Source organism: Lactuca serriola, chromosome 3, assembly GCF_051521515.1.
Source record: "Lactuca serriola cultivar US96UC23 chromosome 3, Lser_US96UC23_V15, whole genome shotgun sequence".
NCBI classification, from domain to species: Eukaryota; Viridiplantae; Streptophyta; class Magnoliopsida; order Asterales; family Asteraceae; genus Lactuca; species Lactuca serriola.
Genome location: NC_136410.1, coordinates 21,704,755 through 21,732,634, shown reverse-complemented (window position 1 = coordinate 21,732,634; position 27,880 = coordinate 21,704,755). Strand labels below are relative to the sequence as shown.

The following is a 27,880-nucleotide window of genomic DNA, read 5'->3' as shown; positions in this document are numbered from 1 at the left end:
ATATTCTATGACTTTATTTGAATAAATGAAATAATTGTCAATATTTAATGCAGTGAAAAAAACAGTATATTGGCTGTTAATATAGATTTAATTAAGTAATTTTATTATCGAATGAACGTTTAATTAGAATAATACCAATAACCATCATTTTTTTAATAATTATAATACAATATTTGTAGACATTTGTATGTTTTTTATGCATTCTTCACGTTTAACGCGGGTTATAATCTAGTATAACATGATATGACAAATATACTCGATGTTCGTCAACTTATAATCGGTTTTTGCTGATCCATAAATGGTTATATTCATTTGGTTATCATTTAGCAAAGATCATTGATAAAATGAACATGTATCACACAAATACATAAGTAAATTCCCTCCGACTTATGCTCCTATAGAACTATAGAAACCAATAGAGCCCATTTTTACTAAAAGGAACCCAAAATAACAAGCCCTCTTTAAAGTTGTAAACCCATTAAGCAAGTTGTTGAATATTGATAGAGAGAAAATAATGGATGCAATGCAAGTGCAATGAGTTGGTGGTGGGGAACAACAGGGTGGTGGAGGTGGAGGAGTTGGTGTAGTGCACTAGTGGGGGGTGCACACCACATACACCCGCGCATTCTAGCATCACCATCCCCATATCGTCATCCACATCATCACCGTCCACCCACCCCACCCGGTGGTCCTTTTCTTTTACCACCTAACCCTCTTACTTTCCCTTCTTTCAAACCACCGCGTAATTCCTCCGCTTCTTCCACCCCACCATAATTACCTCACGCCATTCATCCAACGATCTTTCTATCGTCGTCCTTCCTTTGGATCTTGATGTCCGCCACTGCTACCGCTGTTTCCGCAGCTGAGAAGCCTGTCCGGAGATTTCCACCACCGTGTTGGACCCAAGATGAAGCACTAGCACTGATCCAAGCCTACAGGGAGAGATGGTACGCCCTCCGCCGTGGGTACCTTCGCACCGCTGACTGGGATGCGGTGGCGGAAGAGGTAGGCCGGATATGTCCTGGCGCCGTACCACCCAAAACATCCGCCCAGTGCCGCCACAAGATGGAGAAACTCCGCCAGCGTTACCGTGCCGAGAAACAACGAGCGCTTTCGTTCCCCGGTGGCCAGTTCCTCTCAACCTGGTTCTACTTCGAAGCCATGGATTCAATGGAGAAAAACGGTAGCGGATCTAATGCCGATGAAGAAACACAATCCGGTAATGATCTCAATTCTTCCGGTATGAAAAATGTTAATTCGAAAAATAATCATCAATCCAACGCAATTACTGTTTCGAATTACGGGGGTTTGCATCCTGGGCGTGGGATTCGCTTCAAACCAGTTGCAGCTGATAGCAATTTGGTAACTATAGCAAGTAGGTCAAATAATTTTAGGGTTTCACATAACTATGCTGCACAAGAGGAAGATAATGATAACGATGATGAAGTTGAAGACGAATATTTTATTGAACCTCCAATCGGTAAGAATTCAGGAAAAACCCACAAACCATCCTCTCAAAATTATGCAACAAGGTTCCAGTCTGATCATCATAACAACAATGGAGCTCATGTACACCCATCAAATTTTCAAGTTACAGAACATTCAGGTATTAGACCAAGAAAATTTAGCAAGACTGCTTCAAACTCGAATCCTAGTTACTGGAATGAAAATGGGGAAGAAGACGACGATAATGATGATGGAGAAGAAGAAGAAGTTTGGGTAAAGATGGGAAAAGACAGGAGTTCAGCATCCATGGAGTATAGAGATAATAAGTATGGTGATAGGAACAGGAACATGAACTCAAGCCACCACTATTTTAATGGTGAAGATGATTTTTCAAGAGAGAAAAAAGGGGTGAAAAGAGACAATAACAACTCCTTAGGAGAGATTGTGTCATCGATTAAGGTTTTAGCTGATGGGTTTGTGAAGATGGAGAAGATGAAGATGGATATGGTTCATGAGATTGAGAAAACACGAATGGAAGCCGAGATGAAACGCAATGAGCTGCTTCTTGAGTCACAAAAACAAATCGTTGAGGCTTTCGTTAAAGGTTTAGCAGATAATAGAAAGCAACAACAGTGAAAGCAACAAGTTTAAGGTCCGGCTTAAATTAATTAAATGTTATATTTATTTTCTTTATATAGAGAGAGGGAGATTATTGGTGGTGTAATTTAATCGTTACCCATGTCCATGATCATATAACTGAGCGAGATTATGCTTCAAAAATTTCATAATTAGTGTAATAATGTGAATAAATGAATGGGCTTATTTTGTTGCTGTAGTGCATTAAAATAGTTGAATCAATCGTTGATAATAATAGTTGAATCAATCACATTGATAGAAACAAAAGCAGCGAACAATGGCTGGATCGCCTTTTTCTGAATAGCAACGACCTGTGGCTGTGGTGAGAAAATGAGCCACCCTACACACCAAGTTGCAAGCATCGCAGATGGATACTTGACGTTCTTCTATGCACTCTACTGCCATAACCCTCTTCATCATCGTCTCATTACCTGTTTAACTCTCAAAATTACGTCTTCAACTAAAAAAATGAAATGTGAACGATATTATGGAAACAGCTTATTGGCTAACCGTTTTGTATATGATAAATGAAATATTTGTGAGAAACAAGGCTAACCGTTTTGTAACCACTTGAAGGCGTATGTTTTGCAATTTATTGTTTGCTGAGAAACAAGGGTCTAATGCATATAGTTTTTGCAATTTATTGTTTGGTGATACTATAAAAGTAGCTTACTGTTGCTGATTCTAGTTTTGTCAACGTAGTTAATACTACTATCAAGACAGATAGTTCAATTTAGTTACCTGAGATAAAAGGTGTGGAGTGCATGCTTAAAGTGATAAATATGGACTCGAAAAAATGGGGGTCCAGGGCAGCACCCTTGGGGATAGGGTTCCAAGGGGCAGCGCTCCTAACAGGGTCTAGAGTCGGCACCCCTAGCAAGGTCCAATGAGCATAGCTTCTGGTGGGGTGGGGTGGGGTTTCAAGATATGATTACAAAAACTATTTTTTTTCTACATCAAACTATCTTAAAAACACAAAACACAATCAATGTATTATGTGTTTGTGAATCAAATTAATGTTGTAATCTCGTTCGATTTCTTGGATTATCCCAAAAGTCAGCATTCATATAACCCAGGAATAAGGGTCAAATTTTCTTGGATTATCCCAAAAGTCAGCATTCATATAACCCAGGAATAAGGGTTAAATTACGATTTTAGAAAGTATTGTAATCACAACCCAAGAAATTGTTCAAGTTACTGTTCAAAATTTCTAACTTTTAAATTATAGCTTATAAAGTTGCTTATAATCTAGTTTTTTTAATAAGTTAGTTTGAGACAACTTATTGATAAATTTGTTTATAAGCTAAAAACTTTTTTTTTTCAACTAACGCCAAACATAAACTTACATTCTCCGTTACATATGGTTGCATAACGGCTAGCTTTAAGTGAGTATTAAATAAATAAGAGTAATTCTATACGTACTCCTTCAAATTGCTTCTTTTTTGTGTGTGGAATGGTATGTATACCCCATAATTTGACAATTTATGTGAGTCCTTAAATAATTGATGATGAACTTTGAAAAAGTTAGAAGAATAATTTACCTGTAGCTATTAAAGTGAGGAAAAGAAAGAGAGAGAGCATGGAAATGTTCTCCATAACGAATCTTCTATATAGATAACTAAAAAGAAAACTATGATTTATATGTAGAGTTAAAATGATAAGTTCCACGAAATTGGCATGGATGTATTTGAAACCGTACACGGGTGGTTTAGTGAAATGTGAAATAGTGAATCATACCTTAAATTTTGTTTGTTTCTGATTTTTTCTTCACCACTTACCCTTATATATCTATTACAATAGACTTTACAAATTGGCCTTGTCTTTTTCTGTTATTGAACTTAATCTATATATATATTTTTAACATAATATGTTAATATCAATTTGTAACATCTTATTTTTTAAAAATTTATATTGAAATAATTAAATACAATAATTAATTTATAATAATAATAATAATAATAATAATAATAATAATAATAATAATAATAATAGTTTTTATGAAAAAATGTTATGAGATGTTTAGATAATTAAGAATTTGATGAAAACCGTCAACTTGGTGAAAGTTGGGCGTTGACCATTGTTGAACCACTAGACTAGCTAGGACTCCTAAAATGAGTAAAATACGATCGAGATTGAATAATTGTGATATTTGGTTACTAAGGTTGGTGGGTGTGGCTTCGGCATGCTCAGCGAACACCATGCTCAGCGAACACCGGGCTGAGCCCTCGGCATGCCGAGCTCGGCTCGGCAACTCAGCGGAAATAAGCCGACGAGAGAGAATAAGAGTATAAGGTTTGGGTTTGAATCTGTAGAAAAAAAATCAATCTAATTGTTGAAAGAAGAAGACAACTATACTTATATAACCTACACCCAAATTTAGTGTAATGATAGATCCTACCCCAAAGTTGAAATATCTCTTCAAAATTGACTTCACGAAATTACACAATACCCCCATAAACTTATAAAACCAATTTATATTAAATAAATCGATTTGTTTATAATAAAATAATAATAATAATAATTATTATTATTAATTTAACCTTTTTCATATTAATTTTTCAGATAAAAATTTTCATTTAATAATTAGAAATCTCATTCATATTTGTTTTCCAAAATATCATTACATAAACAAATTGTTTAAAAGATCAGAGTGTCCAAAAAAACTAGTACGGAAATACTGAAGAGTGCATGTTGCGTCATCAAGCCCTTGCCCTTAGAACCAGAAGTACCTGAAACACCTAACAAATTTGTAAGCACACGCTTAATGAGTTTCCTAAATTACACAAAACACATAACCATATAATGCAATGCACATATACACATAAATTTGTCATTGACTCCCTCCATGGTCTTCAACCGAGATACCATAGGCTACCCCCATGGTCTTATACCCAAGGGCCATGGGCTCCCCCTCATGGTCTTACCGGGTGTCATAGGCTCCTTCATGGTCTTCACGTAAATCAATACATACCAAATAACAAACCATTGCATTTTCAACTGTAGAAATTTCATATCAAGTAATGGGCCGGTGTCGGTGCCTTCGACCCATTGATATAGTGAGAAGACTTACCTCAGTCCGCTAAACAAAAAAGTTGCTCGACTACTATCCCAAAATCTCATACTGAACAAATATACAAACAACCCTAATTAGAAATAAGCCACAACTTAGACAAAGGCCCAACATCTCAGTGTAAGGCCCTCCATTAAAGCCCAAATGTCTATCCTACATTAATGGGCCTAACATCAAAGTCCAAAATACAATGGGCCACATGTCCCAATAAGGCCTAATCATGACATTAATGCCCTAAACTAGAATAAAAGTCTAATAACTCTAAATGGGACCAGGCCCAAGGCTGAATAGGGCCCAATAAGCTTGCAAGCCCAATGAAGCCCAAATCTTCTATGGTGCGTACCCCAAACGTACCACATCAGTACGCTTAACGTACTCACCCCTTTGGCCTTACGCACGGCGTACTCAAACTTACGCTCGACGTACAAACAATCTATACACAAAAATCTATTAAGTGCTTAATGTTTGAGATCTCAACGTCTAACTTCAGATCTGAGTCTATTTAGATGTCCTAGGGCATAAAGTTGGCAACTTTCTGCCTTTGCATGCCACATGGGTCCCCAATACTTCATCTCTCCTATTAAGACCACTTTTGAGACCTTAAACTCATGCATGGTCTCAATACAACCTTCAAGATGGCATCTTTATGCATCAAAGCATGCTCAAGGAGCTTAGATCTAACAATCCTAGTCTCTGGAGTTGGTCAACTCACAAGAGAGGGTCCAAGAACCAAAAATGGACTTCATAACAAAACCCTAAGTCAAACTAGCAAAAAAATGGCAAGGTTACGACTTTTTACCTCCAAAAGTTCTTCAAGATGAACTAGATGTAGGATCTAGAAGCTCAATAACATCCAAGGCCTGACCACCACCTTCTTCTTCTTCTTGAAACCCACTAAAAATGGCTACCAAAACACTTTTAAGCTCAAGGACTACACTCTCAAGAGAATTTGGGGATTTTAGGACGATGATAAACTATGGAGGCTGACCAGGGTAAGGTCCAAGCAACATAAAAGTGTTTAAATAGGGGTCTTGCCAGAAGATTAGGGTTTTAGTCCTGAGCTATGTATGCCCCACGTATGTGGTGCATAGGGCTGTTCGATATTTGGATAAAACTAAATTGTCCAATTGGACAATTTGGATCAGACTATTTGATTCGGATATTCATATTTTTGGATTGGTATTCAGCAAAACCGAATTTTTATTTTGGTTTTCGGATTGGTTTTGATTTATAAACTAAGAACCGAATAGTCCAAAAAAACCGAATAACAACTTATTATCTATTTTCATATGTATCTTTAATTATTTATAAATTTACTAAATTATTATTTTTAGTTATTAGAAATTCTCATCGAATATACTACTTTAAAATTACTTCTTATCAAAAGTTTTTATGTCAATGAAATATTAGCTATAATATATTTTCTTAGTATTTGTTCATAAATTATAACTAATAAAAAAAATAGTTTCTTTATAGATTTTGCTAGTATTCGAGTTATATATTTTTCAAAATGTCTTGCCTCTTGAAAACCGAATTGTAAAAACCGATCAAACCGAATTGTAATTTGGTTGGATCGGATTGGATTTAAATTTAGTTTGGATTATTCGGATCAATGTTTTAAAAACCGAAATCTATTCGGATTCACTTGATTAGATTGAATCAAACCGATCCATCCAAACGAATACCCCTAGTGGTGCATGCCCGCGACCAACCTTGCCTCCGTAAGCTAAGTGTACGCATATGTAAGCCTAACATACATAGGACCTTTTTGCAAAGAAAAATTCATTCAATCGGAAAAAGTAATTACCTCAACTTTGATCGTTACAGCAACCCACGCTATGTAAATGACAAAAATTAGAGAGAGAGTGGCAAATCCTAGGTGGCGCTGATGTGGACCATAGCAAATGTAGCACCACACCCACTAGCATAACCACAAATGTGAACACCATCTCAATATGTTAGTGTTGGTTAGTAGTAGATAATTTTCATGGTCAATTATAGTGGAGAGTACGAATCACCACACACAATCAATTTGTTTTTCTCTCTCTTTCTACAATTTAATTAATTAAAAAATATTTATTATTTTTTTTAAATAATAAAAAAATAAGAAAAATATAATGATGAATATCCTAACCTTTTAGTGGCAGTTAATGATGATAATGTGTTACTCACCACTATAATGATTAGTGGTGGATATAACGGATGACTTTAAGGAAAATGCTAACAAAGTTATAATGAAATAGTGGCTTTGTATATATTTGTTTAATTTTTTGTTAAATTAAAAAAATTATTTTTTTCTTGTAGTTTCATAATTATTGTTCGGATTTTGGACTTGCTCTTAAAATTCCATATATTTTTTTTTTCCAAAATCAAAAATTTTAGTCTGGAATCCGGAATATTGGCCTGGAATCCAAAATGTCGTTCCGAATCAATTAAAAAAATATTTATTCTTGGTTCGGCATGTTCAATCCAGTCAAAGTGTTTATTTTTGTTAAAAAAAACTTTTTGGTGATTATATTCAAATAGGTTAGATTTCTTAATATCTAAAATATCTACATAATTATTCTGTTTAAACATTTCAGTCAACACATATTCGTGTACTATTTAGTATGAAAAGAAATATCTTATTTATTAAATCACCCTCTATAAAAGCAAATAAACAAATAGTCAATAAGATTTTATATGGTGATAATGAACACCACCCTAGCCCTATGCAGTGCACTACTGCAATTAACTTTCCTGTAGACAGTGGGGGCAGACTCCATCAACCCTTATCCACCCACGGCCATACCCACCACCGTCTTCACTCTAATTTGTGGTCTTTGTGTGGTGTAAAGTTGAAAAGTCAACGGGTAAAGTATGGGTTTGGTGGTGGGGTGGTCGACTGCTAGTGGGGTGGACGTACGTCATACCTACCATCGCCATCCTCCATCGTCATTATCTATACCCAACCACCCACCACCCAATCCCACCCTCTTATTTACTCCAATCCACCTCCCCCAAATCATCCCAAGATTAATCTTTCCTCCGTTCTATCACCACCAATCCTTTCAAGATTCAGATCCAATCCCATGTCCACCACCGTCGCCGTCAAGCCAGTCCGGAAATTCCCGCCGCCGTGTTGGACGCGTGACGAGGCGCTTGTTTTAATCGAGGCTTACCGTGAGCGATGGTACGCCCTCCACCGTGCCTTCCTCCGAAACCCTGACTGGGATACGGTGGCTGAGAAGGTAACGACATCATGCCCGGATGTAACCCCGCCGAAGACCTCCGCCCAGTGCCGCCACAAGATGGAGAAGCTCCGCCAGCGCCACCGCGCCGAGAAGCAGCGCGCGTCGTCCTTCCCCGGTGGTCGGTTCTTCTCGTCGTGGTTCTACTTTGAAGCCATGGAGGCCATGGAAAATGGACCCAGTTCCGAACTTGTCAACAATAATTCGACCAATCTTGAAATCAACAACGCAACCCCTGTTTCGGATCATCAGAGCTTGAATCCGGGCCGTGGAATTCGATTTAAACCTTCTTCTGTTCAAAATCTGGTAACATTAGCAGCTAGTTCCACCAATCATACTCCTGATTTCGATTCTAGGTTTTCAAATCACAATTCCTCATACACGAACAACTGGTCTAATCAAGAAGACGACAACGAAGATGGGTATCTTGATGATTCCACAATCAACGAAACCCCGATTCACCCGGGGTACAAAAATCACAAGACTTCTCCGTTCACCGGTGGAATTCGTCTAAAACCCTCGAATCCTTCTCACCATGAACCCGCCCACCTCAGACCAGCAAGAAAGTTTAGCAAGGTTGTTCATGAACACGAAGTCGATGAAGATGGCGAAGTGTGGGTTAAAGTGCCTAGAAACACAAATTTGTTTCAGGGGAACCATCAAAACGGTAACAGTTGGAATCCTAATCCGAATCCGGGGAAAAAAAGAGGGAATGGAGGGATACAGGAGGTGGCTTCTTCGATTAAGCTATTAGGAGATGGGTTCATGAAGATGGAGAAGATGAAGATAGACATGGCTAGGGAGATTGAAAGGATGCGAATGGAGACAGAGATGAAACGAAACCAATTGATATTGGAGTCACAGAAGCAGATTGTGGATGCGTTCTTGAAGGGTTTGATTGAAACCAGGAAGCAGCCAAGAACAGAAACAATGGCGGATTAGTAGCTTCTGATAATGTGATTAGTTCTTGTTTACAGTAATGTGTTTTTAGTTGAGATTAACATAGTTTTCCTTAAAACCTCATTACATGTAAAACTCTTGCACATTATAACTCTCTCCTTTTCACATATAATAAAATCAAAAAGCCTTGTCCAATAGGAGATATCTCATGAAAAAGCAAACAAAATAACCTGAATACAATTTATATATCAACAAAAACTAACTTGTTAAAGCAACTGAACAGCAAACCAGCCATGTATACGAGTAGAAGTTTTGAGATCTTTTGTGGTTGTAAACATGTTTGTATATATCAGAAGTAGTGTTGTATGCTTTCTCATGTAGATTTTGACCCAATCTCCATCGCTTGATCTTAGAAGCAGTGGACTAAGTTGGAGCTGATGTTAGTCAGATAGGGTCAGCTTAGGGGTGTTAGGCTTTAGAGAGTGGGAGGTGCAAAGCCTCTCCACCACCTTGCTAGGGAGGCGCTACAACCACCCCATCTTGTGCTAAGAGGTCGACAAGCAGAGAGGAGAAAGTAAAGAGTTCTGATTGGTTGGTTTTTTTTCACTAAGCATACTCCCACTCCATTCGGCCTTAACCACCACATAACTGTTTTAAACTAATTATGTCATTCTTATCTATTTATTGAATATTATGAGTATATACATAATTTATGCTATAGTTTTTGCCTCTCACAAGAATTTAAGCGATCCTCACATTAATCTTAGATATTTCTTTTACTTTTGTGCCTAAAAACTGACGTGTATCATGTGGATTATCTTATATCGAAGTTCATGTAATTCAAGCATATGATTGAACTATAAATAATTATCTGTTAAGAGACAATAAATCCTAAACCATTCAACTAGTATTTTCAAAAAAAATGATTATCAAAATTGACCCTGAAGTTGCTTTCATGTCCAAACAATCTTAATTGATAATTTTCTATGTTGATAATCATGAATTACTTCGACTTCATAAAGATATGACATCAAAGTTTGGAAATTTTGAGAAATTCAAAGAAAATGATTTCAGACATCGATAACGACAATACAAATCCTTCTGCCAACTTTGAAAATCACGCATGTGTTGAGTATCCTCATGCCAAAAGCGATGACAAACGAGACATTAGACACCCCAAGAAGCGAACTAAATGTGAAAATGATGATTACATTTGTAGATGTCTACTAAAACATTGAATGTGTAACAAATTTGTGGAACTCATTTCAATCAAAATATACCGCTAAAGATGACATTAATAAGAGGTTTTTAGTGGTAAAGGCAAGAATTAGGTAATTAGATCATGGATAGACCAATACATTGTAGACATGGTTAACAAACATGTTCCTTTATGAAGTGGAAACTAATAGGCACATACCTTGTAAACATACATTTTTTTCCATATAAGATATGAGGCAAAACAAGCATGATGTTGGGATCTTCAAATTTGGGTCTATTACACTTATTGGATGCAAACATAGAAGGATATGTATTCTTCAATATTGAACCCATGGCGGAACACATACATTTTTGCTGGAGGGGCCGAAACCAAAAACAATATAAACGCGTTTAATTTGTTTCGAAGTTATTACAAAATTATAATGACGACTGTTACCATATAACAAAAATAACCATTAATAATAAATATAACAAAATAACTTTCAAACAAACAAAGTTATTCAACATACTCATAATCTTTTTATTCTATATGCTTTGAAACAAACAAAGTTATTCAACATATTCAATTGAATTTTCGTAAGCTTTTTATTCTATATATGATATAATTTTTAACAAAATTATTCTATACAAGATATTTAACCAAAGCCGGACAGGAGGATCATATATATATATATATATATATATATATATATATATATATATATATATATATATATATATATATATATATAGGTAAAGGTTCAAATGAGAATAAAAAAAGAATAACAACCGTACGAACCATTAAATCAGATCTACATTTTCAAATGATAAATTCTTTGAGACTCTCCCACCATTTTTGAAGAACACACGTTCCTTATTACCACCACCACCTATCACCGCCGACACTACCGTCGCCGGCCGCTTAACATTCACCGGAATGTCAAGTCAATCATGTTTTTTTTCTCCTCAGATCTGGAACCACAACAAAAAACGACATCACCGGGCTGTTTCCGCTTCAGATCTACCGTCCACTGTTTGTCATCTCCGACGGCATAATTCCGATGACTTTTTTTTTTTGTGTTTTTTGCTCAGATCTAACCAAATCTGAATGATTCTAGTGATTTTTTCTCATCTTTGATGGTGTTCCTAGTCTAGATCTTTCGAGATGTGGTCAGATCTAGAACCTTCACTTACTGATTTGTCATTAGTTTCACCTCCACCTTTAGATCTAACATTTTTTGTTATCGGAACACTAGATCTACCACTAGATCTTCCATGCCGTTGTCTAAATCTACAAGCTCCGGTCTAGAGTTACGATTTCTACCACCACCGATGTCCAGATCTGTGATGTCAGACAATATTGAAAGAGTTCAAACGAGATCTAGTGTCATGTTCTTCAGGTTGCACATTTGCTTTTGTGTTCTTCATCTCAGACCTATGAAATTTGGTTGTTTTTTTCCTCTGAAGATATAGATTTGTGCTTTCCGTCAAACCACTACCGTTAAACCTCTCCGGAGAAACAAACAACATCACCTGACTTCAGAGATGATGAAAATCTTATATATTTGGTCAAATCTGATGTTTTATGGTGATTATGGAACTGATATATCTAGTGCACACAAAATGTTTGGTGAAATGCCTCAATGAAATGTGGTAAGTCAAGTCATTAAGCTGTGAATATGTGTTTTCTATGTATTAATTTGTCTAAGTTATTAAACCTGTGAATGTGTATTTTTTGATGTATTAAGTGTTGAATTAGTGTCTAAAATGTTAAATTAAGTTTTGAATTAGTGTTTGAAATGTTTTATTAAACTGTGAATTTTAATTTTTTATCTAGATCTGATTTTAAAGGGAAGGATATTGGCGATGTTGGCATCGATGGTTGGTGGTGGTGATGGTTGATTGCAGTGCACAATAGTTGGCGGTGTTGATACTAGTGGTGGTGGTAGAGTAAACATCTTCTTCGTTGATTTCAGATAAGTTATTATCTTTTATGATTCATGTACATTTTTTTTATGTTTGCTTCTGAAATATGATATAATTTATTTATGTATTAAATTGTGAATGAGTTTTTTAATACACTGAAATATGAGATTATACTTGTAAATGAGTTATGAATGTATTGTATAAAACTATGAATTTCATGTATTACGTTGTGAATTTTATTCACGACTTAATATATTAAATTCATAATTTAATACATAAAACTGTCTACATGTATTAACGTATAAATAAAAGTTTTAATTTGAAAATATTGTTGTAAATATAAAAAAATTGTCTTAAATTTTGAATTATTATATTAAGTTGTGAATTTTGTATATTAAACTGTGAATTGTGTATTATGTTGTTAATTTTATTCACGACTTAATATATTAAATTCACAATTTAATACATAGAAATGGCTCCATATATTAATGTATAAATATAAGTTTTAATTTGAAAATATGAGTGTAAATACAATTGTTTTTGTCTTAAATTGTGAATTTATTATATTAAGCTAAGAATTTTGTATACTAAACTGTGAATTGTGTATTATATTGTGAATTTTATTCACGACTTAATATATTAAAGCATTTTTTTTACAACGTTTTAACTACTTTAATAGCTCATACCCTATTAACCTGTCTTGTCATTCAAATTTTAGTCATCATCATATTATATTACTCTAGTGCTAGAAAGATTAAGAGAAAAAGAAAGATAGATAAAAAGATAAAGAGTTACAAATCCAACCGAGATGAGAGACGGAGAGCTCACCAGTTTTGAAGTTTGCTGGTCGGAGTTGCAGATCGGCAAACGATAGGAGGAGACGTAAAAAACGGACCGGCTACGACGGTCACCGGTCAGTGTTCCAGTTCGGCGAACGACAGATAGGAGATATTGAGAGTGCACAAAGGCCACTGAAGGCGAAGAAGAGAAGGGACGCACTTCGAAAGCGGACCGATGAAAAGTCCGGTAGAGGTGTACAAATCTTAGCATTTTTTTTTCTTCCAAATAATCACTTCTACATTTGAATACTTTTTTTTTTGGTTTTCTTATAGAGTTTTTGTTTACTTAATCAATTCGTATCCTATTTTTTCTAGGATTTGTTTTGATTTTTCAGTAATATTTGGAGTTTTTGTTAGCTACGTATTTATTTTTCTTACCTATTATCATAATGTCTAACGAGATAAGATATAAGATTGATTTTCAGGCATTTTTGAAGTAATTACTAAATAATCTAAATTAAATAGTTTAATTGAGTTGTATATATGAAGATATATTATGAATCTGAAGTGGCCATAAAGTATTGTAAAAATTAATATATATATATATATATATATATATATATATATATCATGTATATAAACATAAAAAATCAGGGGGGTCATGGCCCCGTGGCCCCCAACGACGTTTCGCCATTGATTGAACCAATCAACAGAAGGACCATATGAGATAAATTAACATGTCTAACCATGTTACTTATACCTATTAATAGACCAAAAAAGAAAAGAAAGAAAACCACTACATAATTAGATGATATGGTGTGTGTGACATCCTTATTTTCATGTCCAGAAAAGACCGATTTGTTTATGCTTATTTAAAAATCATAGTATCGTTTTTGAAAAATAGTATTGCGGAATTTGTTCCCATAAAACATGATAATGATATTAGCAAAGCATTTTCGAAGAAATATATTTTATTTATATTAAAACATTGGGATGTCATTGTCAATACAAAAACATAAGCATTAGGAAATATTACAAGCCTTACAGTAATTAAACTAGTAGCCTAATACTCCTTGAATCTCCTAGCATAATGTATCTTTCTCAAAGTGTTCTACCAACGAACATTCCCACCCCTAAACTGACGCACACCATAAGTGGTTTGTAGCTTGCCCTTGCAACCACATGTTATGAAAGCTAGCTCCATCTCAGAGATTCAGTCCATAACTCCAATTGGATCTTCTTTCCTAGTAAAAGTTGATGGTTTGCAAGTCGTAAAGTCTTTATACTTGCATCCATTCCTCTCAATTCCTTCACCCTGTTTATTTCTTCTAACCACTCGGGGTTTAACTTGACTCACTGTACGACTGTAATTTCCCTCCTCCAACAGTTCTTCATTCAGTTCGGGCTGCACAACAGACAAAATATGTTCATCCCTGTTATTAATCAACATTTGTCTCATCTCCTCCCTTTGTTCGGCCATCATAGCCCGAATCATTGCTTGGACTCCTGCCAATGTGATTGGCTCGGATGTAGCTTCTACCTCTGGTGCATACTCAATCACTCATGGCTCAGGATGCAGGTTTCCATTAGCGTTTCATAATCCGCTGCGGGTTCTCACATTATCGATCTATACACTCTAGCATATGTTTAGTTTACAATGACGATAATTAAGATAGGGAAAACTTTATTTATGACAGACGTATAAATCTACTTATCAGTCCGAAAAATTATGTCAGTTCTAATACCGTAATTAAACGTTTAGAAATCTGAACACATAAAATTTACAGATCCAGTCGGCAACAAACCATAGATCCGATCAAATAATGACATTGTAAAGAATCACAAATCATTTAACATGTAAAGCAATTTAGGCATCTTCCCTAAATAAGCTAGTGAATGTGTCTATTCAACTGGACATCCTAAATATAGTAGACACTCATCTCACCATCACCGCTTAACATTCTAAGTTTAAGTCTAGAAATTTTCTACAAATTCCTAGTTCGTTTAAACTAATGCTCTGATACCAACTATGACATCCCCATTTTCACGACCAGAAAAGAACGATTTGTTTATGCTTATTTAAAAATCAGAGTATCCTTTTTGAAAAATAGTGTTGTGGAATTTGTTCCCATTAAACATGATAATGATATTATCAAAGCATTTTCGAAGAAATATATTTTATTTATATTAAAACACTGGGATGTCATCGTCAATACATAAACATAAGCATAACGAAATATTACAAGCCTTACAATAATTCAACTACTGGCCTAATACTCCTTGAATCTCTTAGCAAAATGTATTTTTCATATAACCACCTGTGATACAATAAAACTAAGTGGGTTGGGTTGGGAAACCTAGTGAGCACATAGAGATTTCAATCCCACAATGTGATAATAATGTATAATTCAAACCTGCAAATCCATCTATTATTATTAACACATATATATAATACCTCTAGATTAATTTATCCCATCCCGTCGATTCCCATGTATAGATCCTATACAACGTTCTTACAAGATTTAGCCAAAATGATCAATATGAACAACAAACTGACGACGTTTCTTTAGAAATTCCCTGGCAGCAAACGAGGATCACTAAATACATCAAATGAGGGTAATGGAATAAGTTCCACCATGAACCTCCATTCGTAAAGCAACAAGATAATTAAGTCAGGGATGGTTATCTAGATAATTGTGCCTAGCAATGGTCTGACATCATGAAGTATTTGTAACACCCAAAGTTTTGAAGGCCAAGAAAGGAAAGAAAACCTTAATTTTAAGGGGCGACTCGGTGAGTCCAAGGAGGAACTCGGCGAGTCCGAGCGGGATCCGAGTCGAGGAGTAAGTGACCGACTCGACGAGTCAGCCAAGGTGACTCGGCGAGTCTGGTCTGTGCGAGGAAAACCCTAAATTCGGGACTTGGAGCCTTTATAAACGCCTTAACCTCCTTCCTAGGGTCCCTTTACTGCCTCTTGCACCCAGAGCATCGAACCCCGAACCCCATTGTTGCCCATTCAAGCTCCCAAGCCATATTGAGCGATTTGAAGGAATAAGAAGAAGGGGAAATCATTGAGGCTTCAAGAAGTGGTCTTGGATCTGAAGATTTGGGGAACATTTTTGAGCATCTGAAGGTAATAAGTCATTTCTCTCTTTTAGATCTTCTATGGTTGTGAGATTTGGGGCTTTTAAGCCATGGTTTGCCACCCAAGTGAGCTAGAAGCCGGATCTGGAGTTGCTACTTTAGATCCAAGTGTGTTATGGACTGGGGAAGCATAAAGTATCAGCCTTTGAGTCGATTTTGGAGCCCTTTGGCCTTAAACCCTAGTTTATGGTGGATTGTGCCTAGATCTCCTTCTCTACACGTAAAGTTTGCAACTTTACGTGGGGAATAGGCTTAGGAAGGGTAGATCTACAGTTTGGAGTCCATGCATGACTCGAAAGTCCTCTGCATGTATGTAGATCCGAATGGACTCGGCGAGTAGCATGAAGATGAGGAGGAACTCGACGAGTGGGATGAACAGCTCGTTGAGTCGGATGAAGATGGGCATGAACTCGGCGAGTTGGATGAACAACTCGGCGAGTTGGATGAAGATTGCCCTGTGCTCGGCGAGTCTGTTCTTAGACTTGGCGAGTCAGGTCACGTAGTCCCAAACCCTTCGAGTTGAGACTCGAATCAGTGAGTCGGGTGGAGACTCAGTGAGTTGGACAGGATAGGATTCGGGAATCAGAAGACTCAGCGAGTCAGGGGCTGACTCGGTGAGTCAAGTCGCGGTTGGAAGGACTTTAAGCATAAGAACTCGGCGAGTCAGTAAGTGGACTCGGCGAGTAGGGTTGACCTGGAAGGTTGACTTTGACCAGGACTTTGACTTAGACCAGAGTTGGCTTGGTAGTCTTTCGGGGGTCAGTTAGACTCAGTGTCGCATTGTTATTGGTATCTCGGGGAGCGGGTGGAGCCGGAGTTCAGAGAGTTTCCGGGCAGCGGCTAGTGGGATCATCAGCAAGTTCAGCCAGTGCAGGTGAGTTTCCCTTTGTGTGAATGGGTCTAAGGCCACAATGTCGGCCCATGTAGTTATGAGTAGAAGACCCGGGGGTTAGCCCTAGGCACAGTATGTTAGTATGATATTCGGGACGAGGTCAAATGGTAGAGGGCAGGTGCCCAGGGAACGATTTATGTGATAGTTTATACTTGTTGTCTGTGTGATACTTGTATGTGCCTGGTAGGGAGGTGAGTGTGGGCGAGGTCCCGTATTTCACCAATAGCAGAGTGTGGATGGTGTTCCACATCTCAGTAGCAGCAGAGCAGGGGCGAGGCCCAAGCTAGGGAAGGAGTGAGGGTGGGTTGGGCCCGTACTTCACTATCAGCAGGAGTATGGACGGGGTTCCATGACTCATCAGTAGCAGGACATGGGCAGGGCCCAGAGATAGGCGAGGCCTTAGAACAAGATCCGTTAGTAGGTATTTAGCTTATGTGATGTGATGTGATATGTTTATGTGCTATTATATGTTAGTGGGCGGGGCCCTGTGACAGGCGAGGCCTAAGTGAAACATATCTGTATCCGAGCGGGGCTCGAAGCCCGGCGGGGCCTGGAGCGGCGGGGCCGTTGTAGCGGGCGAGGCCCGAGGTAGGGGCGAGGCCCAAGATAGGGGCGTGGCCCAGTATGTGCAGTATGTGGTTATGCATGGTATGTGGTAGGGTGGGGAACTCACTAAGCTTCGTGCTTACGGTTTTCAGTTTTGGTTTCAGGTACTTCCGGTAGCGGATGATGGAGCTCGAGATAATCGCATGGCACACACCATAGATTAGTCAGCCTGGGAATGTTTTACTCTGATAATGAACATGCGTTTTGAAAACTAATACTCTGTTTATGTTTGAAATGATGATTTTACTTTAAGTAATATTTTATTAAAAGAAATTTTTAGTCTTGAATTTTGGGACGTTACAAGTTGGTATCAGAGCCTTGGTTTTAGGGATTCGGACATGCTCTCGAGTGTGTCTGAACTCAAACTGAGGAATTGGTATAGAAGTTTTCAAAATGAAAAGGCAGTTTTGTAAAAGAGAGTTTTGAGAAAGAAAACGGTTTTAGAAAAGCAAAAAGAATTCAGAAAGAAAAGAACTTTGAAAAGAGAAAAGGGGTGTGGTGCATGCAATCAGCCGAGCTCAAGTAAGTACCCCAAAATACCCATACAAGTTTATGTTATGCTTATCAGTTGATAGAACAGCATGCTAGATTAGGACTGAGGATCTATGAATGATGCCTTATGTGCCTATTATATGTGTTGAGCTGCATGATAGTGCAGATTAGACAGTAGTGGGAAATCCTGTTTAGGTTATGCCTGAGTTTATGAGTTTATGTTGCATGCTAGTTCAGTTTCTTGCTATGTGGATATGATTGCTTGAGTATGTCGTGGTTAGATTTTCCCTTGTCTGAATGCTGCTTGTTTTGTGCATTGTGGGATTTTGAGTGATGGGAGTTAGCCATTAGGTGGATACGTTACGTCACATGTGATCAGGGTTGAATAATCTCAGAGTGCTGGATTTGGCCCTATTGCGCAACTCTTGTCTGAGTCCAACCGTTGTAGGGACGAGTCTTTTACTTGAAGGATTATCTGAGCCTCGTCACATGTGATGGTATCTAGGTGACGGCTAATTGGCATCACAAGGAGACCTTCAGCAGCTGAGGACTAGTTGAGTTGAGTCAGAGGTTTCCCTAGGGTAAGCCTAGGATGAGATAGTGCTGGGAACAGTAGTAGTGGATAGGGGACCTGGTGGAGTCAAAGAAATTCCTGAGGAAAGTACGGATAGATGTGGAAGGTAGTATGGGCCCGTACTACTAAAAGCAGAGGATCAGTACTCGATTCGGGAAGGGCCAAGACAAGACCGGGAACTTAGTAGGGAGTGTGTTTGGTCTCGTAGCAGTGATGAGTTTTCTAATAGTGGTTGTATTATATTTTCAGTATGGTGACGTTGCGAGAGAGACCAGCGGGCGGATCAGGCGCCAGAGAGGGATCAGGCACGGGTTCAGGGGCCGAGCAGCTCGAGGAGCGAATGAGGGAGTTGATATCCGCCGAGGTTACGCGCAATATTTTGAGTCAGACTCCTGTGATCTTTGGCACGGTCAAGGAGGGTATTTGGAGATTTTGGATGAGAGGTTGGGAGCCTTCCGTACTGAGATGATGGCTTTGATGGGAACGCATACCTTGACATTTCGGGAGTTCAGGGCTTGCGGGGCACCAGATTATCATGGGGCTAAGGACCCCATCGCTAGCAGCAGATGGTTGGCTGATGTTGCCAATGCATTTCGTACGAGCCGGTGTCCTGAGGGGGACAAGGTCAGAATCGCTTCCTGTCTTCTGAAGGACAGAGCGAGGGATTGGTGGGAGGAGATTGGTCATGCTTTGGGGGATGATGCCGCGTTGGACGTGATGACTTGGAGCGATTTCTCGGCCAGGTTTAGGGCGGAGTTTTCGCCGATTATTGAGGTGCAGCAGTTGGCACGAGAGTTTCAGGATTTGACGCAGACCACTGAGACTGTGGCGGAGATCACCGCCAAGTTCAGGGAGAGGGCTCTTCTTGTACCACAGTATGTCGCGGATGAGGATATGAAGAAGGCCCGATACCACGAGATGTTGAGGGCTGACATCAGGGAGTTCGTGAGCAGGTCCGGCTGCAAAACGTTGGAAGATATGATTTCTCGGGCCAGAGAAAGGGAAATTGACTTGGAGCAGATCCGAAAGAGGAAGCCGGATGAGGTTCAGGTAGTTGCGGGTTCGGTCAAAAGGCCCAAGGGATCAGATTCGAGATCGAGGGATTATCAAGACCACAGTCGGTGTGGGAAGTGTGGCAAGACGCACGGGGGCGCGTGCAGGAGTGGTAGCGGTGGTGAGTCTGGCTGCTTCAAGTGCGGTCGGACTGGTCATTTTAGCAGGGATTGTACTGTTACCACCACACAGGGATCCGAATTTATATGTTTTCACTACAATCAGCGGGGCCACAAAAAGGCCCAGTGTCCCAGTTTGCTTTCGGTAGGACGGGTGATGACACCCGCCCCTGCAACCTTGAGGATCACGGATGGCCGTCAGGGCCGGGTAGAGGCGCCTGCAGCAGGGAGCAGGGATTTTCAGATGACTACCTTGGAGACGCGAGCAGCGCCGGACATTGCAGGTACGTGACTTCCGTTTTCAGTTCCTTTATTTGTGCATGATTATATTGTTATGGTTCTGCATCAATTTTGGTATGAGTATTGTATTATGGTGTGGCTTGCTTATGATTATGTTATATGCCATCTGCATACCTTGGTTATTTGTATGGTAGTTAGGGGATGTGCTCTATGAAAGAAGGTTTTAAAGGATGCAGTAATTGTAGCATGCTTGGAAGGGAATTGGTACGTCTCGCTAGTTCGGAGTGGCAGGGCGTTAGAAAGGGAATGGTTTGATCCCTAACCATGGCAGGCTTGGGTTCCTTAGCAGATGGATTATGGAATGGCAACTAAGATCGGGATCTCTTTTGGAGTATTGAGCATCAAGGGGGTAAGCGGGATCGAAGTGGGGGAGAACCCTCCGAGTGTGCCCAGGTAGGAGCACGCAGGCCCAGAATGAGTATGTGACCTCCGAGAAGGAAAAGAAGTAGTTCAACGTTTGATGGATTGAGGATTCAGGGTTGGGAGTTTGATAAACTCCCCATCAGTTAGTGCGTGTGATGGTAATGGTTAGTGCGTAGTTGGGAATTCGGGTTGTGGATCGCCCGAAGGACTCGAGGGAGTCGGAATGAGGATCTAGAGAGCTTATGGCACGTGGGTGCCTTTGTTCTAGCAGTCAGTGGTGGAAGTATTGTAAGACTACGGGGCAGCCGTAGCATTCACTAACAGTCAGCAATGGATGGTGATGTAAGACTACGGGTAAGCCGTAGCATTCCTTAGTAGCATCGTTAGCGGAGTTGGGGCGAGGCCCTTATCTCCTAATGATCAGGTAGGGATCAGGAATGGTTAGTGGATGAGAATGATAGGGAGTTTTCCTGTATGGCACTAGATAGGTGAGACCTTGGGAGAGGCTGCTCCGGAATATAGCTGGGTGAGACCCGTGGGCGAGGCCCGTATGAGATTAGCAGTGTAGGTGAGACCTGAGAGCAGGGTTGCTTAGTAGTATGGTTGGGTGAGACCCGTGGGCAAGGCCCGAGCGAGAGTGGTTAGACTAGTAGGACTAGGAGGTTAGAGGCGGGTGGGACCCGTCGGCGAGGCCCGTGAATTTTAGCAGTACAGGTGGGACCTGGCAAGGACCTTAGTGTCAAGATAGGGGATCGAGGACCCCATAATGGTAGCGCCTGAATGGCATGATAGATTGAGCAGTTATAGGTGGTCGAAGTTCCTTCGAAAGTCGCTGGGAGCGACTAGGGTTGTGTTGGGTCAGCGACCGGTGGGAGCCGGTAATCCAGGTATTGATAGCTTGGTGGGGACCAGGGTGGTCTCAGTTCATCAGGAAGTCAGATGAGGAATAGCAGAATTGCCAGTCAGTGGCAGTGTGAGTATGCAGCGTATGGTGGAATTCAGTTAGTTGATCGTGTGGTGCTCGACACCAAATTGTAGTAGAAAGAAATGCCCAATGGATACTGGCGATAATGACCCGTACTGGAAGTAGCGGGAGTAATAGAATTGGTGAAGATAGGGTCTTCACAGTGGTAGATGAAATAGTTGGTTATGGAGCATTACCTTGGGGAGGCAAGGACGCGCAAGGAAGGAAGTGGAGAACCCCTATGGGTTCAGTGCAGTAATCAGAGGGTACCAGAAGGATTGTCGGTTGAGTGTTGAGTAAGTTGTGTTTCCAGGATGTTCAGGGTCAGGGTTGACCCGAGATGATTATCTGCAAGGACTAATGTTAGTCGGAATGACCGAGCGAAAGGCCAACGAGGGTTAGCAGCTGGTGTTGGAATAATTGGTTGGGTATTAGAGGCAGATCGCAGGCGGTGGCCCATAGCAAACTTCGAGGACGAAGTTTAGTTTAAGTGGGGGAGAGTTGTAACACCCAAAGTTTTGAAGGCCAAGAAAGGAAAGAAAACCTTAATTTTAAGGGGCGACTCGGCGAGTCCGAGCGGGATCCGAGTCGAGGAGTAAGTGACCGACTCGGCGAGTCTGGTCTGTGCGAGGAAAACCCTAAATTCGGGACTTGGAGCCTTTATAAACGCCTTAACCTCCTTCCTAGGGTCCCTTTACTGCCTCTTGCACCCAGAGCATCGAACCCCGAACCCCATTGTTGCCCATTCAAGCTCACAAGCCATATTGAGTGATTTGAAGGAAGAAGAAGAAGGGGAAATCATTGAGGCTTCAAGAAGTGGTCTTGGATCTGAAGATTTGGGGAACATTTCTGAGCATCTGAAGGTAATAAGTCGTTTCACTCTTTTAGATCTTCTATGGCTGTGAGATTTGGGGCTTTTAAGCCATGGTTTGCCACCCAAGTGAGCTAGAAGCCGGATCTGGAGTTGCTACTTCAGATCCAAGTGTGTTATGGACTGGGGAAGCATAAAGTATCAGCCTTTGAGTCGATTTTGGAGCCCTTTGGCCTTAAACCCTAGTTTATGGTGGATTATTCCTAGATCTCCTTCTCTACACGTAAAGTTTGCAACTTTACGTGGGGAATAGGCTTAGGAAGGGTAGATCTACAGTTTGGAGTCCATGCATGACTCGAAAGTCCTCTGCATGTATGTAGATCCGAATGGACTCGGCGAGTCCTTCGAGTGGACTCGGCGAGTAGCATGAAGATGAGGAGGAACTCAACGAGTGGGATGAACAGCTCGTCGAGTCGGATGAAGATGGGCATGAACTCGGCGAGTTGGATGAAGATTGCCATGTGCTCGGCGAGTCTGTTCTTAGACTTGGCGAGTCAGGTCGCGTAGTCCCAAACCCTTCGAGTTGAGACTCGAATCAGTGAGTCGGGTGGAGACTCAGTGATTTGGACAGGACAGGATTCGGGAATCAGAAGACTCGGCGAGTCAAGTCGCGATTGGAAGGACTTTGAGCATAAGAACTCGACGAGTCAGTAAGTGGACTCGGCGAGTAGGGTTGACCTGGAAGGTTGACTTTGACCAGGACTTAGACTTAGACCAGAGTTGGCTTGGTAGTCTTTCGGGGGTCAGTTAGACTCAGTGTCTCATTGTTATTGGTAGCTCAGGGAGCGGGTGGAGCCGGAGTTCAGAGAGTTTCCGGGCAGCGGCTAGTGGGATCATCAGCAAGTTCAGCCAGTGCAGGTGAGTTTCCCTTTGTGTGAATGGGTCTAAGGCCACAATGTCGGCCCATGTAGTTATGAGTAGAAGACCCGGGGGTTAGCCCTAGGCACAATATGTTAGTATGATATTCGGGACGAGGTCAAATGGTAGAGGGCAGGTGCCCAGGGAACGATTTATGTGATAGTTTATACTTGTTGTCTGTGTGATACTTGTATGTGCCTGGTAGGGAGGTGAGTGTGGGCGAGGTCCCGTATTTCACCAATAGCAGAGTGTGGATGGTATTCCACATCTCAGTAGCAGCAGAGCAGGGGCGAGGCCCAAGCTAGGGAAGGAGTGAGGGTGGGCTGGGCCCGTACTTCACTATCAGCAGGAGTATGGACGGGGTTCCATGACTCATCAGTAGCAGGACATGGGCGGGGCCCAGAGATAGGCGAGGCCTTAGAACAAGATCCGTTAGTAGGTATTTAGCTTATGTGATGTGATGTGATATGTTTATGTGCTATTATATGTTAGTGGGCGGGGCCCTGTGACAGGCGAGGCCTAAGTGAAACAGATCTGTATCCGAGCGGGGCTCGAAGCCAGGCGGGGCCTGGAGCGGCGGGGCCGTTGTAGCGGGCGAGGCCCAGGATAGGGGGCGTGGCCCAGTATGTGCAGTATGTGGTTATGCATGGTATGTGGTAGGGTGGGGAACTCACTAAGCTTCGTGCTTACGATTTTCAGTTTTGGTTTCAGGTACTTCCGGTAGCGGATGATGGAGCTTGGGATGATCGCATGGCACACACCATAGATTAGTCAGCCTGGGAATGTTTTACTCTAATAATGAACATGTGTTTTGAAAACTAATACTCTGTTTATGTTTGAAATGATGATTTTACTTTAAGTAATATTTTATTAAAAGAAATTTTTAGTCTTGAATTTTGGGACGTTACAGTATTTTACCCCCAGACTCACCCTATCCGACAATACAACATCAAACTTTGCCTAGCAGTGGTCTGACACACTCTATTAGGCGGTCTATGAAGTTCCCTCAATTACTTCGTGAAAGGAAATGCTGACACATGAAGCTCGTCCGATCACTTCATAAAAGAAACGATGGCTCTAAAGCTCTAAAAACTATGGGGGAAATACTAATAAAGTACTCACGTATGCTCCCGTACCCCGACACTAAGCAAGCATACAATGCTTATAATCAACTTTCAATACTAACTTTGGTATGGCAAAACTATCTTAATTTAGTGTAATATTTTATATAGAGTATTAAGTATTAACATACATTTATCTTCTCGTTTATAATACTTCTATTATTATTATCGTGTAAATACATCTCAACACATATAGAACCATGCCTGGCTCGCATAATATATATCATCAAATATACATATAACACATATTTCCAGATAATAAGCATATAACTCACATATAAACTCTCAACATATGTTTAACAATTTTATTAATACTTGTATTAAAATCATGTTCATGAAATGGACCATGCACTCACTTGTTAAAGTGATGACTCGAAATTCGGGTTGCGCTTCGCTTCTAACAATCGTCTTTTCCTTCGACGAAACCTAGCATTATTATCGCTAAGTTTTAGTCTAATATTTATTTCGACTAATTATTAGTCTAGATTTATAATTAAATCAAAGTCTACTTTCATGATCTATCAAGTAAGGAACAACCAGGTAGGATTATATCAGAGGTAGGGCCGGTTTGGTATACAAAGTATACTGTTTGGAAATCACATTTTAAACACCTCACTAAATCACTACCTAGATATCATCCCCGTAAGCAGATCAATCAGTATAACGACTTAGAATAACTGATAAATCTTGTTTACAGGTTCATAATAACGATAATGAACATAAACATAAGTTATACTTAAAGTAGGGTATGCATAACTCACTTACAAGGGAGTTTAGCGAGGAACCGGGCTCTGCGTGAGTAGAACTTTTGAGCCGAAAGCTCTTCTTCTCGGGGCTTTCCGACGCTCGGGGACTCGCTTCTAACACCTAAGAAGTACTAGGGAAAAATGTAGAAGGTTTGGGGTGTTTGGGAGAGAAGGTTTGAGAAAGTTATGACAAAATGAGGTGATTTATGCCTCTATTTATAGGCTGGAACCTAGGCGCATGTCGGGAGTAATAACCATGTACGCTGGGTATACTGCAGTATGTTGGGCATACTATATGTTACACGGGGCGTACGTGGCCACGTGTCAGCATCCGGTGGCAATGCGCAGGGAGGAAGCAATAGAACGTGTTAGCCTCGGAGCTTAACCCAAAAATTAATTATCTTCTAAATTCCGTGACTTTCACATACGAGCTCCGTTTTTGACGTTCTTTAAATCCACGCGTAGGTAGCGACATTATCTACAACTTTCGGTTAGACTTTGTCGGCTAATTTTGACTTTATTTTTTAAAATTATATTTAACAGACTTAGAGAGTTAAAGTCCGTTAAAAATTCATAGGTTTATCATCCGATGTAACGACCCAAAAATCAAGGGTAAAAATTTCATTTTTAATATAGCTAAAACATTACTACCATTTATTTCAAACATTTCAAATCATAGTTAAGTAAAACATTTATCAGAGTTCATCCCAAAATCTTTCATTGCGGAAATCATAGGTGTGTGCAATGCGATCAATCCGAGCTCTTCTTTCCCAAACCGATGATACCTGAAACCAAAAATGTAAACCGTAAGCACAAAGCTTAGTGAGTCCCCCAAAACATATCCCACACACAATCCACATAACACATATCACATATCGTATTAGCTATACAAGCTATCTCTACCACATATCGCATATCAATTAGCTATAAAGCTATCTCTACCGCATACCACATATCAATTAGCTATAAAATCTACCTCTACCACATAATACAGATCAATTAGCTATAAAAGCTACCTCTACCACATATCACATATCAATAAGATATAAAGTTATCTATACCATTAGCCACAAAGGCTATCTATACCCTTAGTCATAAAGGTTATCTCTACCATTAGCCCCAAAGGCTATTTCTACCGTTAGCCCCAAAGGCTATCCCTACCGTTAGCCACAATGGCTATCTCAACCATTAGCTGTAAAAGTTATCTCTACCACGTATCACTGCATAAATATGCCACACACCTCTACACAAGTATACCAACTATCATACAATGGGTCAGCCTTGCTGCCTTAGACCCATTGATATGGTGAGAAGACTCACCTCACATTGCAGAAGCTTCCCGCATGAATTCCTTAGCTGCTGCCCCGCCAACTTCCCGAGCTATCACTACCAAACAATATACCCAATTAGAAATTTGGTCCCATACCAAAATCCTTAATGCATGCATGGGGTAAAATGACCATTCTACCCCTGGCACAGTATGATCCAAAACTAAGGCCCAAACCCAAAACAAAAACCCAACACTCTAATGTCCATAAAACCAACAATGGCCCAAAACATCTAACTTTTGATGGCCCACTAAAGCCCAAAGACCCAAAGTCCATTGCTTGGCCTAACCTGAGGCCCAAAACACACCAAACCCATAACTGATGAGTACACCGGGCGTACTCTTTTGTACGCTAAGCGTACTGGCTGAATGGAGTGTACGATGCGCGTACCTGTAGGTACGCCAAACGTACTCCTCTGTTAAGCCATCTTTCCATTAAGTGCTTAATACTCTACTTCAGAAGCTATAATTATAGATCCAAGTCCTCTTCAACGTCTTAAACCATAAAGTTGCTTACTTGATGGCTTTGCATGACCCAAATAAGCTCAAACTCCAAAAATGATAATCTACTTCCATGGAAATGGTCTTAACTCATGCATGAACCCATTAAGACCTCCAATTTTGCAACTTTCTGCCTTAGGGATTCATTTAACACTGAGAGTGGCAACTCTAAGCCTAAGAGTCAGATTTCAACCATAAAGTTCCATCCTTGGGACCAAAATGAAATAAGATCTAAGAGATGAATGATTAAGATCAAAGCTTTATACCTTTCATCAAGTTGAGAATGAGTCCCAAATGCCAGATCCACAAGCTCCTCCTTGATTCCCATCTTTGCAACAAGTTCCAACTTCTTGAAATGCACCAAAAACCACCCAAAATGCACCCACAAAGCTCACAACACTCTTGGATGAAGCTACCACTCGAAATTACAGTTTAAGGCTCTGAGAATGAAAGAGAGACGCACCCCCTCGGACTTAAGGTGCTTTAAATAGTGAGCCAACCTTAAAAATTAGGGTTTTGTAGATCCTGGACGTACACTGGACGTACGTCTTTAGCATCCACGATTCCTTATCCAACACTACGCTGGGCATACTCACCTGGCTGCCACCTTGCATGCATGGGCTGAAATGCATACTTTTCAATTTAGGAACCAATTCTGCCAACAACTTTGAAGTACTATAACTTCTTCGTTCCAAGTCCGTTTCCGACGAACTTTATATCCACGAAAAGGTGGCATGAAGCCCTACGTTCCTAGCCATAACGCAA

The 27,880-nt window shown here is 40.0% G+C and overlaps 2 protein-coding genes and 1 long non-coding RNA gene across 3 annotated transcripts; 2 read left to right on the top strand and 1 right to left on the bottom strand.

Moving 5' to 3' along the window:
- The first annotated feature begins 476 nt into the window (after positions 1-476).
- LOC145091645 (FRIGIDA interacting protein 2) lies at positions 477-2,292 on the top strand. The gene has a single exon (XM_079029411.1). The coding sequence runs from the start codon at positions 832-834 to the stop codon at positions 2,080-2,082; it is 1,251 nt and encodes a 416-aa protein (XP_078885537.1). The 5' UTR covers positions 477-831; the 3' UTR covers positions 2,083-2,292.
- Positions 2,293-4,636: 2,344 nt separating this feature from the next.
- LOC145091644 (uncharacterized) lies at positions 4,637-9,971 on the bottom strand. Its single transcript, XR_013702244.1, has 2 exons — positions 9,546-9,971; positions 4,637-4,811 (listed from the first exon to the last, which is right to left on the bottom strand). It is a non-coding gene; the product is annotated as an uncharacterized LOC145091644 (long non-coding RNA).
- On the top strand, positions 7,829-9,477 carry LOC145091643 (uncharacterized). The gene has a single exon (XM_079029408.1). The coding sequence runs from the start codon at positions 8,224-8,226 to the stop codon at positions 9,322-9,324; it is 1,101 nt and encodes a 366-aa protein (XP_078885534.1). The 5' UTR covers positions 7,829-8,223; the 3' UTR covers positions 9,325-9,477.
- Positions 9,972-27,880: the final 17,909 nt, after the last annotated feature.